The 16,431-nt window shown below is 40.4% G+C and overlaps 1 protein-coding gene across 2 annotated transcripts in view; it reads right to left on the bottom strand.

Annotated features, from left to right (window-relative positions):
* prkcha (protein kinase C, eta, a) overlaps positions 1-16,431 on the bottom strand; it is a 217,089-nt gene that overhangs the window by 37,128 nt on the left and 163,530 nt on the right. For both annotated transcript variants that reach the window (XM_041214867.1, XM_041214866.1), the window contains one exon: positions 7,741-7,895. In XM_041214867.1, coding sequence (XP_041070801.1) covers positions 7,741-7,895 — 155 coding nt within the window. The remainder of the gene's footprint in view (positions 1-7,740; positions 7,896-16,431) is intronic.

The following is a 16,431-nucleotide window of genomic DNA, read 5'->3' as shown; positions in this document are numbered from 1 at the left end:
ACCTAATTTACTATATAGATCTTTAGGAATGTAATACAGTGCCTTCCAGAAGTTTTGCCAAACAAATTTAATACTTCTGAAACAAATCTATTAGCTCTATATTTAAAATGGCAGGTTTGTCTCGGTACAGGAATTTGATGTAACACACTAGCATAGAGGCTTAGGAGCAGGAAGGATGGGGACTGTAGGATGGAATCACACCACTACTGACAGAGTGTGGCATGCTGCCAATCTGAAGCGCAAAATTTCCAACCTTAATGTTACAGGAGTGGTTTAGATCATGTGATTATGGATTTTGTGATTCCTGGCAGGACTCCCAGTGTCTGAGCGGAATTCTAAAATGAGAATGTCCTGTATATTGTGACTGAGCTTAAACAAGTAAGTTTGGGGTTGTCTTTTAAAGGGTTCTTTGGCTAACATATAGGGAACATTATTTTCTCTAAGGAGTCCAACAACTTGGGTTTCAATCAATTCTCTTTATTAAATCAGCTTAACTTTGACACAATAAAATGCTATAATTTGGCTTATTCTAAATGTATTCTGCATGCTAATAAAAAATACAATAATTTAATTTCCTCATTTATCCATCCAAGTTTTCAAACTGGACAGTTTAATAGCAGGAAAAGACAATCAAACTTATCTCCTGAATGTCTACTCTGAGGCAGAATGATTACCTTTTCTTTTCAAACTGTTATTTCGACAGCTTGCATGGTGAATATTTTCTCTACCAAGAAAATAAATAAAGCTACCGTATCAGGAAAACCCTTTTTGAAAACGAATACAGATGAAATCTTCTTCAATCGAGTCTGTTTACCAAGCATAGGCAGAACCTGAGACAGGATTTGAAGCTGACCTATTGAATTATTAAGAAGCTTGATGTAGCTGAGATACAGTGTTCAAAGTGCCTCATGTCAGCCATTATATAACTAAGCTTGTAAATCCCAGTGCTCTGTACTTCAATTCTATGATCAGTACCATTATTTAAAATGCTCACTTCAGAAGTGGCGATGCTTGAAAGGCAACCTCGGTAAATTGTACCAAGTTCAAAATGTAGACATTAAAAAGACATCTGGTGTAGGGGATGACTAGAGAATGGGGTTAAATTACCTAGGCTGCGGAGAATTGCTCTGTTTACCTTTGGGTGGGGAGGTGGGGAACAGGGGCAGTGCACAGAGAAAAATTTTGCAGAACCTTTCCTTAAGAAGCAAAATGAATAGGGCAAAGCCAGGTTTGTCCATGACCTTGGTGGGCCTTTTCTAGAATTTATTATTATTTCATACTTTCTTATGGCCTTAATGTGAGGAATTTGGAAATACTTAACTTTGTGGTGTAAGGAAGATGAAGAACATTAGCTATGCTAGGTAGAGATGATGTAAATGTAAAGAAAGAAGAAAATAATTTGCATTTATTTTGCATTTTTCATGACCACATAACGTCCCAAAACGTTTCACAACCAATGATGTAATTCTGAAGTGTAGTCATACTTGTAATATAGGGAAGCACAACAGCCAATCAGTAAACAGTAAGGTGCACAAATAGAAACATGATAATGACCAGATGATCAGTTTTAGTGATGGTTGTTGAGCGTTAAATGTTGGCCAGGACACCAGGAGGGCTTCCTGCTCTTCGAATAGTGCTATGGAATCTTTTATGGCCACCTAGGATGACAAATTAGGTTTGCTGTTATATCTCTTCTGAAAGACGTAGCCACTAATCAAGAGTGCTTCAACATTGTAGCACTTTATGTTATTTTGTTTCATTAGTTCCCACAGTCATTATCAGCTGGTCTGACATCCAGATTAAAGGGAAACATGTGATTTAGTTCATTCAGATCAATGATCCTTAATTACTGGTCCTATATTCAGATTAGAATGGAACATGTAATTTAGCTGATTCAGATCAATGCTTCAGTTGATTCTGATGTATGCTGCTTTATTAATTAAATCCATTAATTGCTCTATTTGATCTTCCTGCCAACTATCAGGTTTGTGCAGTCTTTTTAAAATTGGCAGGAGTTGGGTCTGACGCATCACTGAATGACCCAATTCACCTTTCAGTTGGCCTTGTAGATTTTCCAAGCTGCTTCCAGTACTCTGGTCTGATGAAGCTTGGATCAACAGGCTTAATTATATACTTTGACTTACAGATCACACTCTTGCAATGTTAACCTTCACACTGAAAATAAGATTAATGCTACACAAGGGTTGACCAACTCCACTAGGATAAACCTAGAATTTGGATTCCTATATACTTATATAAAAGAATCAAATCAAAGGCTGCACTATAGACTTCTCATATTGCTGAAGATGTATTCAGTTGTTCAAAAGAAACCAGTAAAAATGCCTTGCGCTTGCTTATTGTCACTTGTGTGAGGAATAACTGGTCCAACGACTGTGTGTAGTAACAGCATACACTAACTTAAAAAGAACATGTTTGTGATTTTGCAACATAACACAGGTAAAGCTTGCTCAAGTGCTACAAAAGACAACACCTGAACAAATAAATAAAATGATTACAAAGCTTGCCAAGGGTTAGGAATTCAAAGCTTTTTTTGAAGTATTTGGCTTCAATTGCCAATTGAAAAGCAGCCTGTTAATACACAACTTGGTTTAAACCAGCAATAACCCCAACGCTGACAAAGTCCAACCCTATTGAATAAACAAACTCCTCAAGATATATAGTTTAACAAAGATTGGGATTATATTAACTGAACTCCACTGTGCAGTCCAGTCCATCTACAGTGAATAAGGACTAAAATAGGATTGAATTTTACACTTTCCTTCATCACAATCACTCTTGATTCCTTCACTGTTTCTAAATTGCCAGCCTGCTTGTCAGATATCCAGTACTGGATGAGCAGAAATTTCCTCTAAGTAAATATTGGGCAAAATTTTCCCCCCGTCGGGGAGGAATTGAGGGGGCGGGCGGGCAGCCCTCCAATTGGCACCCCCGATTGGGTTGGGAGGGGTGGTGCCGCCATTTTTAGTGGGCGGGCCAATTAAGGTTGGACGGGCAGATCCACTAATGAGCTTAATTGTTTTTTGAATGGCCTAAATAGGCCATTGACAGGTTGGCAGGCACACAGTTGACTTGGCCGTGCCCCCACCTACTTGAAAATGCAAATGACGCGAGATGACATCAGGAGTTCCGCCAGATGTCATTCCATGTCATTTTACGCGTCGACGAGCAGGCCCCGCCCCCACTCCCGCTCACCAACGGGAAATTTCTTGCCATATTGAAGAACAGAGCTATTGGCCCGGATTTTCTGAGGGTCGAAGGGACTCCAGAGGCGTTTTAAAATGGCAGGCGGGTTTCCCGCCCCCATTCCTGGTACCCCAAATTTTCACTGGCGTGCGAAAAGGATGCGTTTATCGAACCTGGACCTTGCACTCACAACCTGGCCTGCTCCATAGCGGGAATAGGCTTCTCCTATTCCCACCCCTACAATTTTCGTGGAGTCAGACCAGCTTCTCCATGGGGCTGGATTTTATGCCCCCCGCACCCCCCCCCCCCAAGGCATGTTTCTCGTAAAACATGAGGGGTGGGAAGACCACCACAAGCCCACCCACCCATGAGTTGTCCCCCATAATACAGCAGGTGGGCAGGCATCGAAACTGGCAGCTTACCTGCCATTATTAAATAATTACTTAACGATTAATTGAGCTTGTTACCAATGAGGGGGCAATGGGGAGTTGGGTGGGTGGGGTGGGGGTGGTGGAGGTGAGGGCTTATAGCCTTTAATACAAAGTCCTAGAAAACCAAGGCAAGCCTTCTAACCAGCCTGCTTTGGCCTATGCTCCATTTCTGAGAATGGCCGGCCTGACTCTATCCTGCACCTGCACCCCCTCAACTCCACTCTCCCCCCTTTTCCCCATAACCCTTGATTCCCTTTCTGAGTAAAAACCTGTCTATCTCCACTTTGAATATTTCCTTAACGACCCAGCTTCTACAGCCCTCTGCAGTAAGGAATGTCACAGATTGACTACCCTCAGAGAGAAGAAATTCCTCCTCATCTGTGCTTTAAATGGCCAGCTGAGCACAGAGAGGAAAATGCTGGCCTGTCTACTTCATTAGCAAGTGTGATAAAAAGCAGCAACTTGTTAAACAGCTTGAAATAATGCTTATATTAGGCTGAGAATTACAATAATGAAGAAGAAGTCCCCACGTAAAAACAAACTGAGCTGACGGAGAGAAAAAATATCTCACTTTCTCCAAGGAGCTCAGCACAAAAAAGTTGCACTTGAACATTCGAGCACGATCAACAGCTTTTGCGCAGCAGTAAATAGAGAATTGCCAAGGTTACAGTGGGCTACTTGCATCAATGACAACGATCCTGAAGTCGCATATTGTAGAAGGCAAGACTGGTTAGGAACAGGGCCAATTGTGCAAAAGGACAGACTCACATTTTGGGAACCATGTATAGTGATTGGGTAATGTTACTTCTATATGTAACGTGCATGATTACTCTGTAACTACAAGTGTTGTTAATTACAAATACCAGCCTTAATAGTTATATGAGATCCCTGCTGGGGTTAGCAATTATGAAGAGCGGGGATGACATTGATGTTGATTCAATGGGCAAATGCATGAGGGGTTTTGATAGAGTTAATAGGTAGAAACTGCTTCCCCAGTAGGACAGTGGGTAACTAGGGGACACAGATTTAAAATAATTGGTACTTGGGTCAGCGGGGAGATGAGGGACTTTTTTAACTCAGTGAGTTGGTATGTTCTGGAATGTACCCACTGGAAAAGGCAAGGTTTGTATGGCTATGGGGAAAGATGGGTGAAGTGATACTGATTGGTGGTTCTTTCAAAATTCCAACTCTGGCACAATGGCCCCAATGGTTACCTTCTGTGCTGTATAAATCTATGGTATGGCACTGTGTCCTATAAACCTGGCAGGAATTAACTGAATACAATTCGATTATCCGGGACTCAACATCTTTCATAAAATGGCTTGTGCAGTCCTATGACCGAGGAGATGACATGGCAAGGTGATGAAGGATAGAGCTTTTCTTAATGAACTTTTGGGGGTCGAAATATTTCTACAATCTGAAGGAAAAGTTTGCGAAGTATGATGGGTCAAGACCCTAATCAGTTAGCTTGTGCATGAGCTATGGGCAGAGCCTTTGATGAACCAATTAGCCTTTTCTCGTTTCACATGTTAGAAATTGTTCTTAACATACGTGGGTTAGGAAAGGGTTTTGTTCTTGACTGCTGCCCAGCCACACCTACTGAGACTGTATACGTCTATATGATATCTAACGACACCAGATTCAGGCTCTATTGTGATGCCCTCTGTCATAATAGGTAGTCGGATAACTTTTTTACACCAACTTTATGTGAAAGAAAGCTAATTGGATGAGGTAACAAAGGGCATCAGCTACTCCTGAAGTCATATCCAAGCTCATTTTTTGTTATGGAGGCAATTGGAGAGGCAAATGAAACCAGTGCAAGGGATTTTTTTAAAAAGCTGACCTTATCTGTTATAATCAGCAAATATTCTAAATATTTATACCATCCCAGTCATTATATCCTTGTCAAAAGCCTGCAAATAAAACTCATCTGCTGCTCCTGAATTAAGTATAATCAAGGATATGAAGCAAATGGGCTACTCCATGTCAGATTCCATTCAATAATGCATTGTAGGATTTGAGGCACTAAAATTGGCTTCGGTGACCTTTGACTATGGTAGGGGAAAATCAGTCAGTATTCTTTTTTCTATCCCTGGGACAGCAAGTACATCAGTGTAGATATTGGCCAAGGACAGGACCAGGCCCTGCTGCATTGCCTCTCACACTCAAATAGTCTGCCAACATTTACCATCTCAGTTCACATACGCAGAACAGTCACACTGGATTTTTGTTGGAATCTAGGAACGGTATGGCAGAATGTATCATCACTATCCAGAGGGAAAAACAGAATCAGAAAGCGAATAAGAAAAAGACCAACATAGCTCTCCTGAGTTACCTTTCAACTGGTTACAATTCAATCTCATTGAGGTAGCAGGATAAGTGTGAAATACATGGGCAAAAAGAAAACCAGTTCCTAGTCTGATTATTTACAAAACTTTTCAGGTGGAATTAAGTCCCAGAAGTGTAATAATTCACTGTCTTCATCACTTCTGTACATTGCATCTGAAAATCTGGAACATTTTCTGAATAAAGACTGCATTTGATCCATGATATGTTTTCCGGTCAAAACATTCTGAAGGGCAGAAACAATAAAACCTAAATGTTTTATTGGCTTTTAACATTAGATAGCTGCAGTCAGTCAGCCTGTGACAAGAGCATTCAGCTGGCAAAGCTGCCACAAGATCTGAAAATATCCTCTGTATCCAGCACATTCACTGGTGGTTTTTGGTATCCCAGTTTGAAGGATCTCCTCAGCACTTAGAATAATCACAAATGGTTTGTGATGTAGTGAGTATCCAGTGGTTTCTGGATCCCTCCTGTGACTGACAGATTTATGGGAAGTTTCTGGGTGCCCTCATTGTGTACGATGATGAACGCCACTTAATTGTAGCAGAAACCTGTTGCCAAAAGTATATTCAACTTGTTTACAAGCCAATCCCACTGTGCATGAAACATGGAAAGTCCATTATATAGAAAGTAGCAAAGGGAGGAGCAAGTTGCTTACATCAAATAGAAGTATCACATTTCTATAATGGGTAATCATTCATATTGTCTAGTTACATTCACAAAGGTGCTCATTCACAGTGTACAGATGTTTAAACTACCATTGCAATTCACTGCAGTGAACACCTTGAACAGATCTCAATTGAAAGTGTTTAGATGTGTATTTGTAACAGTGGACAAGGTACCAATGCAAAAATGCACTAAACTCACTCTCCAATTTGTTTGACCATGCTGAGCACAGCTTTTGAACCCATTTATCATTTCTGATGCAAATATTTCCACATTGGCTGCCATTGCCACAGTGTACTGGTTATGACCAAACCAGCAACCAGGAGATAACAGCGCACGTGACATTTACAAGAAATTGTAACTTTTAGGTCAAACATTGCAAAAGCGTGCATTAGGAAGCTCTAACTGACTCAAAGGATCTGTGGTTTTCATAAATCATAAGTATGGAAAATGACATATCACAGCACAAATATGTCAGAACAAATCTCACAATTTTAACCTACTCAATCCAATTTTCCATCTTAGTCAATGGACTTTAAATTTAAATGCCTTAGGAAATTTCTACCTGATTCCTGTCATAGCTCATCGTACAGTCAACAAACACTCAACTCCACTCAACTCAGTAGCATGATTGTTTAAAACGAACATCAGAATGAAACCGCTGGCAGTGTGGAGCAAAATGTCCGCTACTGGAAGAACAGCTAGTTACATTGCAAAATTGAAAACTTTTCATTGTTAGGTAGGTGGAAAGACACTACTGATTAAAATTAAAATTCAGAGAATAAAGAAAATGAAGTTAATTTTAAACAGCAGCAGTTAAAGTAACCAACTATTTTTACAGCTTACAAGCAATTCAACTCCACTCCATCACCACTTTTGAAAGGAAAGGGCCAGCAGACCCTCTTCAGAGCAGAAGGCAGGGCATTAGGTTTGGGTTGTTTTGGTAAAAAAAAACCAATACAAAAAGGATGAGCCATCTTCTCCACTGTAAATGACTAATTTTCTATGATTCTCCATTGAAACCATAAGGTCATCATGTACATCTCATAATGATGCTGCATAATTAAAGGAAGACACAGATTTTTATCTTTACCTATATATAACTCTCTTGCTGTGTAGAAAGATCAGCGCCGATGTAATTTCTGCAGCGTAGAACTGTGCACGCACCTCATCGAATTTCCGCACTTGTTGAATTTGGAACATTAAGTCTCCCCCGTTTACATACTCCATCACAAAAAACATCCGATCCTGCAAGAAGTAACACACGATCAACAATATATTATCTCTAAACCCACAAACCAGTGAGTAGAAGATGAAGACCATACTAGTCATACATGGAGAGACCATTAGGGAAAAGGAGGATAAATGCAAGTCAACAAAGGATTGATTTTAGTTTTACAAGACAGCTTCTCACCGACAAGCAAAGCTGTATCAATATTCACAGCGAATGACGCAACACACCGGAACAAATCCTTAGATTTCTCACCCATAGTATTGGGCTCAGCTCTCTTCCAGGATTGGTTCTATTGTTTACTAAGATGGAGACAGGCACTTTGGCAGCTGCTTTAGAAAATGGTTAAAGTCCAAGTCAGCTTGGACAAATGATTTGCTGAATTATTTTCAATGGATCAATGCTTAGAACATTTGGTGCAACACTGTTAATACGGAAATCCCAAATACAAAGAAGGAACATGACAAAAATATCTAGCTTCAATATATTTATCTATGCGTTGTATTGATTTACTATCACATATAAAATAACTAATCGCCCTTTATCTATATTAAAAAAATAGATCTCCATTTTTTTGCTCCAGTGGATTAAACCATGACAGTATTTTCATATGTTACTTTATTTAAACATCACTGTACCTACACTCCCAAGAATCTGTATGCAAATCTCTACGTTTCACCCTATGTATTTTAATGACTTGCATGAAGGACTGTGTATCCAAGTTTGCTGATGACTGACATTGAGTTATGAGGCACAGTAAGTTGTGTGGATACAAATTACCAAGGGGCATAGACAAATTAAGCGATTGGGAAAAACAACAATGTATGGAGTTCAAAGTGAGAAAGCAATTGAAGAAAAACAAATCTGAATAGTGAGAGACTATAGGAGCTGTAGAAGAATCAAAGAACGTAGCTACCAATGCACACAAATCACAAAAAGCAATTTCACAGGTACAACTAGTAATCAGAAAGGCAAATGATCTTTATCTTTATCTTATTAAGTGGGATGGAATTCAAAAGTGAGGAAGTGATTGTTCAGATGTACAGTGCCTTGGTCAGACCTGACATGAAGTACTGCATTATTTTTGGCCATAAGACCACAGGAGAGATATATTGTTGAATGGAATATAATTCCTGGAATATTTAATCTGCTTAAGTAATTTGCTGCAAGAATTAAAATGCTTTGCTGTTTAAATATACATAAGACCAACATTAAAGTTTGATATGGTGGTTGCCAATTGTCTTGATTAATTGCATAAGATCAACACTCTTTCTTGTTCATGTAGTTGATATGCAGCCAAAAGGAAAATTACAGTTTGCTCCGTTTTTTGCAATTTATAAACAAGCTTGTGCTACCCAATGAAGCCAACATTTAAAACAGTATATACAAATTAGATTCAGCATGCTGAGACATCAACCTCTCTTTCATCCTAATCCAAGTATGAATACTTTCAACAGTTTCTACCTGCTGTGTCTGATTTAATTTGCAATTCGCCTGACCCAAATTTAGTGCTATTAAATTCTTCCTGCCCTCATTCTTCTTAACGATATTGTAGCCCAAATTTGCTCTCACAGCAGTTAGCACAGTCCCATATTTCACCTATTGGATCATAGGTTTTCTTTTCCCGACTAACATTTTTCCTGGCTCATCTTATGAAGAGTGACTGCATATTTGCAAGACTTCATTTCAAATCACTCTCCAGGTTCAGGCAGGAAGCTTGGGTTGGAAAGGAGGAAAAGGACAGGTTTATTGTATTACCACATAATCCAACATCACTTTCAAGGACTGGAGCTCTCCAAAAACCAGTGCAAAAAGCCAATCCCCACCTTGTAAATGGTTTGATTCCTTGCACATTCTACACCTATGTATCTTGCCAATGAGTCTGTGCAGTGAACTTGTCTCAGGTGTGAATGGGGGAGTTGCATAACACAGTGGAGTCCAATCCTAGTCCAAACCTTCCTCATTGAACATTGGAACAAATGTATTTCCAGCAAGACTTCTGGATAACAATCAGGAATCTTAACTCCAGACAATTAGTCCTTCCTAATAAAATGGTGCTAAGTTCAAGAGGATCATGTGTACTCAACAAGGTTGTGCCTGGGATTTTCCGAGCTGGGATAATTTAGAGATTAATGTATTCATTTGCAGAATCATGGGGCAATTCTATTTATATCGAGAATCTATGCGTACCTACTGTAAAATATATTAAGTATTGGCTTCAATTTTCTGTTATGTGAAATAACACAATTTAGAATGTAAAATCTTTGGACAAAGTAAAATATTTTAAGATTTTGACTGTAGGGAAACTGCTTTCTCTGACGTCAAGGTGCTCTTGGCGCTCAGTTGTGGCACCTGGGGGCGGAATCTTCTGTTTTCCGTAGGCGTTTCACGGGCTGCCTCAAAAAGCAGTGAGACACCCCGCACCGAATCTTAGGACAAAGGCCTGTCCTATCTTCTGCCCATCAGGCAGTTAAGAGGACAACAGCGGATCATGGTTGCCCATGGACTTTCCCACACAGAACTTACTTCCAGCCGTTGGGTATCGTTCCTGATGCCAACCCACCTAATTTTCAGGCCCTCAAGCCTTTTTCCTCACCTCCTGTGGAGGCAAAGATTCTGCCCCTATTTATATTGTTGACCATTTGCCTTCAACTCTTTCTTTTTACTGCCTATGGTGTCCATACTTCTTCTTTCGGTTAGGCAGAAGGCCAGGATTGCTGAGCCAGCTGCAAGATCCCACCCATGTCCCTGTCTGAGATCAGGTTGGTCACCACTAATGTCAGCTGTGGCAAGACCACATTGATTCCTGTCGGGGTTACAAGATGGAGCACTCCATCTGGTGGTCTGGTTTAGAACTGGAACCACAAGTCCATTGATGTCTCAGCTGTTTGGAAACATATCGAACCAACTCAGTAATTTTATCCTTATGAGGCCAGGGTGAATAGGGAGCAGCTGTTCCCCTTAGTTGAAGGGTCAGTCACAAGGGGGCATAAGTTCAAGGTGAGGGGCAGGAGGTTTAGAGGGGATGTGAGGAAAACCTGTTTACCCAGAGGGTGGTGACAGTCTGGAATGCGCTGCCTGGGAGGGTGGTGGAGGTGGGTTGCCTCACATCCTTAAAAAGTACCTGGATGAGCACTTGGCACATCATAACATTCAAGGCTATGGGCCAAGTGCTGGTAAATGGGATTAGGTAGGTAGGTCAGGTGTTTGTCACGTGTTGGTGCAGACTCGATGGGCTGAAAGGCCTCTTCTGCACTGTGATTCTGTGTGATTCTGTGGTTCCACGAGTCCAGCTCAATTGTATTTGAACTGAAAATCCTGTAATTGATTTAAACAGTTGTTCTCATGACGTGAGTAACACGGACAAAGCCATATTTATTATCCATCCTTAGCTGCCCTGAGAAGGTGTGATAGGCCTTCCCATTCAGCTGATTCACTGTAGATGGTGATGGTGCTCCCATGATGAGTCTAGGTAGGTAATTCTAGAATATTGAACCAGCAATGATGAATGAATGTTTAAATTATACATTTTCATCTTCAATTACAAGCATCTCAATCAGGAGAAAAAAATATTTTTGGGAAACTGCTGTACCTCTAGTAAAACTGAGATGAATTGCCCAGACTGGCATGTTGGGTAGAAATTTTCCCGGAAATTCAGACTGTGGCTAAGCCTAATAAACAATATTCATTCTTGAACAAAGTAGTTAGAGTGGTTTAAAAGATTGACTGCAATGACTGACAGGGTTTTGTCACTGTCATGGCACAGCCAGTCTCAGCTCTTGTGGGTCTGCATTAAGCAGGAACAGCTCCACAATCTGAACAGGAACTCCTGAGTGGATGAAGAATTAGCAAAGTTTTTCTAAGTTCATTCACAGGATGTGGGTGTTGCTGGCAATGGCCAGTATTCATTGGCCAACCCTAAATGCCCTCGAGAAGTTGTTGCTGAGCTGCCTTCCTGAACTGTTGTGGTTCATATGGTGTAGGTACCCCCCACAGTGCTGCTAGGGAGGAAGTTCCAGGATTTTGACCTTGCAACAATGTAGGAACGGCGATGTATTTCCAAGTCAGTATGGTGTGCAATGCAGAGAGAGATGTGGAGGCGCTGGTGTTTCCTTGTCCTTCTAAATGGTAGGGGTTGCGGGTTTATGATGAGGTGCAGTACATATTGTGGATAGTACACAATGCAGTCATGGTATGTCTGTGGTAGAAGGAATGGACACTGAAGGTGGTGGATGGGGTGCTGCTGATTAAGCACTGAAAGCATGAGGTGCAGACAAATTTACTCAGGATTATTGAGCTATTTTAGGAACCGAGAAACTTTGGACTGTCATAAACAATTCATTCATTCTGTTTGATATAACATTTACCAGCAATCTAAGTAATTCAACAAGGATAATTGTTCAGAAATCAGGAGGACTTGGAAGGTCAAGCATTGACATCAGAAAGGGGGTACAACAGAGGATTACTGCAGTTATACCATGGCACTGTTTAATGCTAATGAATTCATGTTCCCTACAGACTATGACCTGACCATCAGCTCCACTGATTGCACTAAATAATGCAAAGCACACACACAGACACTGCTCCTGGCTAACAGCCGGACGAACTTGATCTCAGAGATCAACAAATAATGTCAGTGCCTTACTACTGGCAAACAGCCCAACAGACTTGTTGGAGGGGGGGGGGAGTGGGGGGAGAAAACAAAAGGGCACAGTTCTTCTTTATTTACACAGGGAGACTAACTGATGCAGAATGAGCAGTGCACTGAAAAATTATACTATGAGGTGCAGCCAGTTCTAATAACATGTGCAGCCGACGGGAAAGAATAGAGCCTGTCTAATCTGCTTACACTCTTAATTGTGTGTCATTCCCCTTTTGAAAAAATGCAGTTTCCCATAGCCCTGCAATGGAAATGATACAAATGTAACTGTCAATGGCGCTTATTCATCATTCAAAACAATAAAAGGAGCTGAATCATTAACAGAAACCATTGTTCATTAAATGCACATCATCTAGCTATACTGCCATATAAGCAATAACTAGATTTAAAATGAGATGGAAATCATTTGATACGATTAAAACTGAACTTTAGTTTGAAAGACAAACCAAGGTGCTTCAATGTGACCAGTACTCTTGACTATAATTGAATCAGACATTAGTTTCAGATCAGTTTTAGTGTGCTTCACTGCACAAGCAATTCACTTGGTCTTTTGCTTAATGTAATCGTTCACAACGCTCCATATTTCTGTGGCAATACATTAATGAGTCATGCATTACAGCAGCTGAATTGGTGCAGTGCACAGAAAGATGCATCACATGCAGTCAAGCAGTTTGAGACAGATATTGTTCACCAAAAATTACTGCTTAAGTTTCTGTCTTCAGGCATCTCACCTTCTCCAAGTAATTATGGTGCGATCACTAATTTTTTCTTCTCCTCTCCTAAAATAAGCCACTGGTGGTAACGGCAAGTATTTTCACAGGAAAGAAAGAGATTTCATTGACAGAGCGCCTTCTGTGACTCCAGGATGCCTCAAAACACCTCACAGTCAATCAAACACATTTGAAGTGTAGCCACTGTTGCCAGGGGAGGAGTGGTAATGTCACTGGATTAGTAATCCAGAGACCTGGACTAGTGCCCTGAGGACATGGGTTCAAATCCCACCATAGCAACTGGTGGAATTTGAATTCAGTTAATAAATCTGGAATATAAAGCTAGTCTCAGTAATGGTGACCATGAAGCTATCATTGATTGTCTTAAAAATCCATCACTAATGCCCTTTAGGGAGGTAAATCTGCCATCCTTACCTGGTCTGGCCTACACATGACTCCAAACCCACAGCAATGTTGTTGACTCTTAGCTGCTCTCTGAAATGACCTAGCTATCAGCACAATGGAATTTCATGAAGGGTTTCTCCAAACAGGTAAGCCCCTACTTGCACATGCACAGGGCCTAACACCTGTCTCAGGTGCACATACAGGATGCCTACAGAGGGGTATTTATGGTATGGTATGCGCTGAATGGGTCCACTCATGCCACCTGCCATATTCAAACCTCAGTTGCCTGTTTTATCTCTGTAAATCAGAAGCATCACTTTCCAATTCTGAGGCCAATGTAATTGGAAATATTAGCAAGTTTTAAACTTTGAAGTGCATGACAAATCATTTGCAAACGTATATACAGGAATAGAGATGTTCCTATGATGTATATTTTGTCAGGGATTTGAGTTTACATGTTGACTATGAAGACTGTCAAAGTCCATTGAGCCTGTATTTACTAAACAGCTTATTACCATTTCCAACTAGTTTCAAGAAAGTGCATTTGCATAAATTAGTGGCTGGAATACTGACCTGATAATTATTGTCTAAACTTGTTTCTCCTGTTTGAACCTTTCTAATTTTCTGTAAAGAGGTGTTAAGTCAAAAAATATTGATTAACATTTCTGACTTACTTTTAGGTGCTGCCTACACAAAATGGAAGGCTGGGGCTGGGACTGAAAGACTAGGCAGCAATTAGAGTTTAGGTACAAGATTATCTGGAGTTTTGTGTATATTTCAACCAGCAATCAGGTTAATTTATGAGCTGTTATAATCTGCTGACATACTGAAGCAGCCATTTGTACTTGAGTAAAAAGCAAAACACCTCTCAACTAACCAACGATCTCAAGAACCCCATAATGCAAAATAAAGGCTGGGATTTTCTCACCCCTCTGCCTGGCAGGATCTTCCGGTCCCGCTGAAGTCAACGGAGATTTGAACCACTCGCCGCATCCACCGCGGGGGAACACACCGCGGTGGGGCTGGAAAATCACGGACAAAGATTCCAGAATTATTCCCGATAGGAGCAAACAAAATATAAAGCTATGATCGCTACTTAATACTTTTCCAGTAAAGGAAAACATCCCATAAAAAAACATCCCATTTGCAAAAATGATCCTGTTGCCAAGATAATTTATGGTAATATACTGCTAACATTATATAAACTGGTCCCAGTGCAGAGGACTTAAACCCACAACCTTCTGATTCCAAGGCAATAATGCTACCAACTGAGCCACAGTTTTAGTTTAGCTAGCTTTAGTAATTAAATGCATTTACTGAAAACCATTTTCTATATTAAAATTTTATGTGTGCACGCATAATGCCACCATTTATGAAAACTGTTTATCTAAACTTGTCATGGTGCAATTAAACCCTCCCACCAGTGGCTCTGTAGCATTTCAATTTTGCATCTCCCAGTTCCTCTGCTGTTCCTTTCACATCCTCAGCAACGCATCAAACTGCTTTGCAGTCAATGAATTACTTTTGAAGTGTGGTCACTGTTGTAATGGCAGGAAACAAAGCAGTAAATTTGTGCATAGCAAGGAATAGCAATGAGGGTATTAATAAGATAATCTGTTCTGGTGATGTGGGTTAACATGCAAAAAGCAATCTATGCTCCAAAGACTTCACTTCTCAAACTGCCTCAAGTTTTTGCTATATAAATAATGTAAAAGTATGATTAAAAATGGCAAAATATGTGTTTAAAATGGGGCCATGTTAAATTTATAATATATCTATCAATAGTAATTATTGAAAATATTATGTTTACACACCCTGCCTCCTAGTCAGGTTTCGCTTGAATACTTTACTTGGTCTTAACTCCCCCACATTGTGCCACACCAGAAACAATCAATTAATAATTAAAAAGAACTCCATTGTGCAACAGGCCAAATAAAGCCGTTGCTCCCCAATGTGTAGTGTAAGAAACACTTTTCTGCAGTCTATTCTGTCGTATAAGGGTTTGGCACATTTAGAGTTAATATGGGACTGAGTACAGTACCACCCATACAGTGGTGTAAGGGAGCACATGACCCACGCCCAGGGATAATTGAGTGTTGGACAAGGCCGTGTGCACCAGTAAGCATTGAGACAGCTCCTAGCTTGTACCCTTTACTGCATATTTGTAAATAGTTCTAAGACGCAACAAAGATTTACAGTCAACCTACATATGACTATGAAGATTTCTTCAGACCTACCAAACTATAACCAACACCCTACAACATGGTGGCAGCTCGTGGAATAAACACAAAACCTCGCTAAAATGCAGAGACAAACCGAAGTGCTGGAAGACTGAGGAAAAATTCAAACCGGCATTCTGACCTGAGAAGAAGCTCCAGGAGCAGAGGTGTGGAGGAAAAAATCACCAGCAAAAAGCTGCAAAGAAAACCTTGCAAACTGAAGGCAGAAATTTAAAATTCCTTACTACAGCAGAAGACGCCACAGAATCTCCTCTTGAAGTCCAGCTTCAACCCAGAGTGCAGAGTCAGCAGGGTGAGCTAAATCTTTTAAAACTCCAGGTTACAGCAAGGCCTGAGAAACCTTTAAATAATTCAGGGTCAGAAGTGCAGCTTAAAAAAATCTGCCGCTAAAACTCAATCTCCAAGCTTGCTCCAAAACAAAAAAAATTCATTAGGTAACCCATGAGAATTGCAACTTTTAAACTCAGCTGCGAGAAAACGAAAGCCATGATTCAACAAATTTGTGGCTTTAAAGTAAAATGCTGAGTAAGAGTCTCTG

Source organism: Carcharodon carcharias, chromosome 20 (genome assembly GCF_017639515.1).
Source record: "Carcharodon carcharias isolate sCarCar2 chromosome 20, sCarCar2.pri, whole genome shotgun sequence".
NCBI classification, from domain to species: domain Eukaryota; kingdom Metazoa; phylum Chordata; class Chondrichthyes; order Lamniformes; family Lamnidae; genus Carcharodon; species Carcharodon carcharias.
Note: the sequence above shows the minus strand (reverse complement) of the source record. Positions and strands in the feature narration are given on the sequence as shown.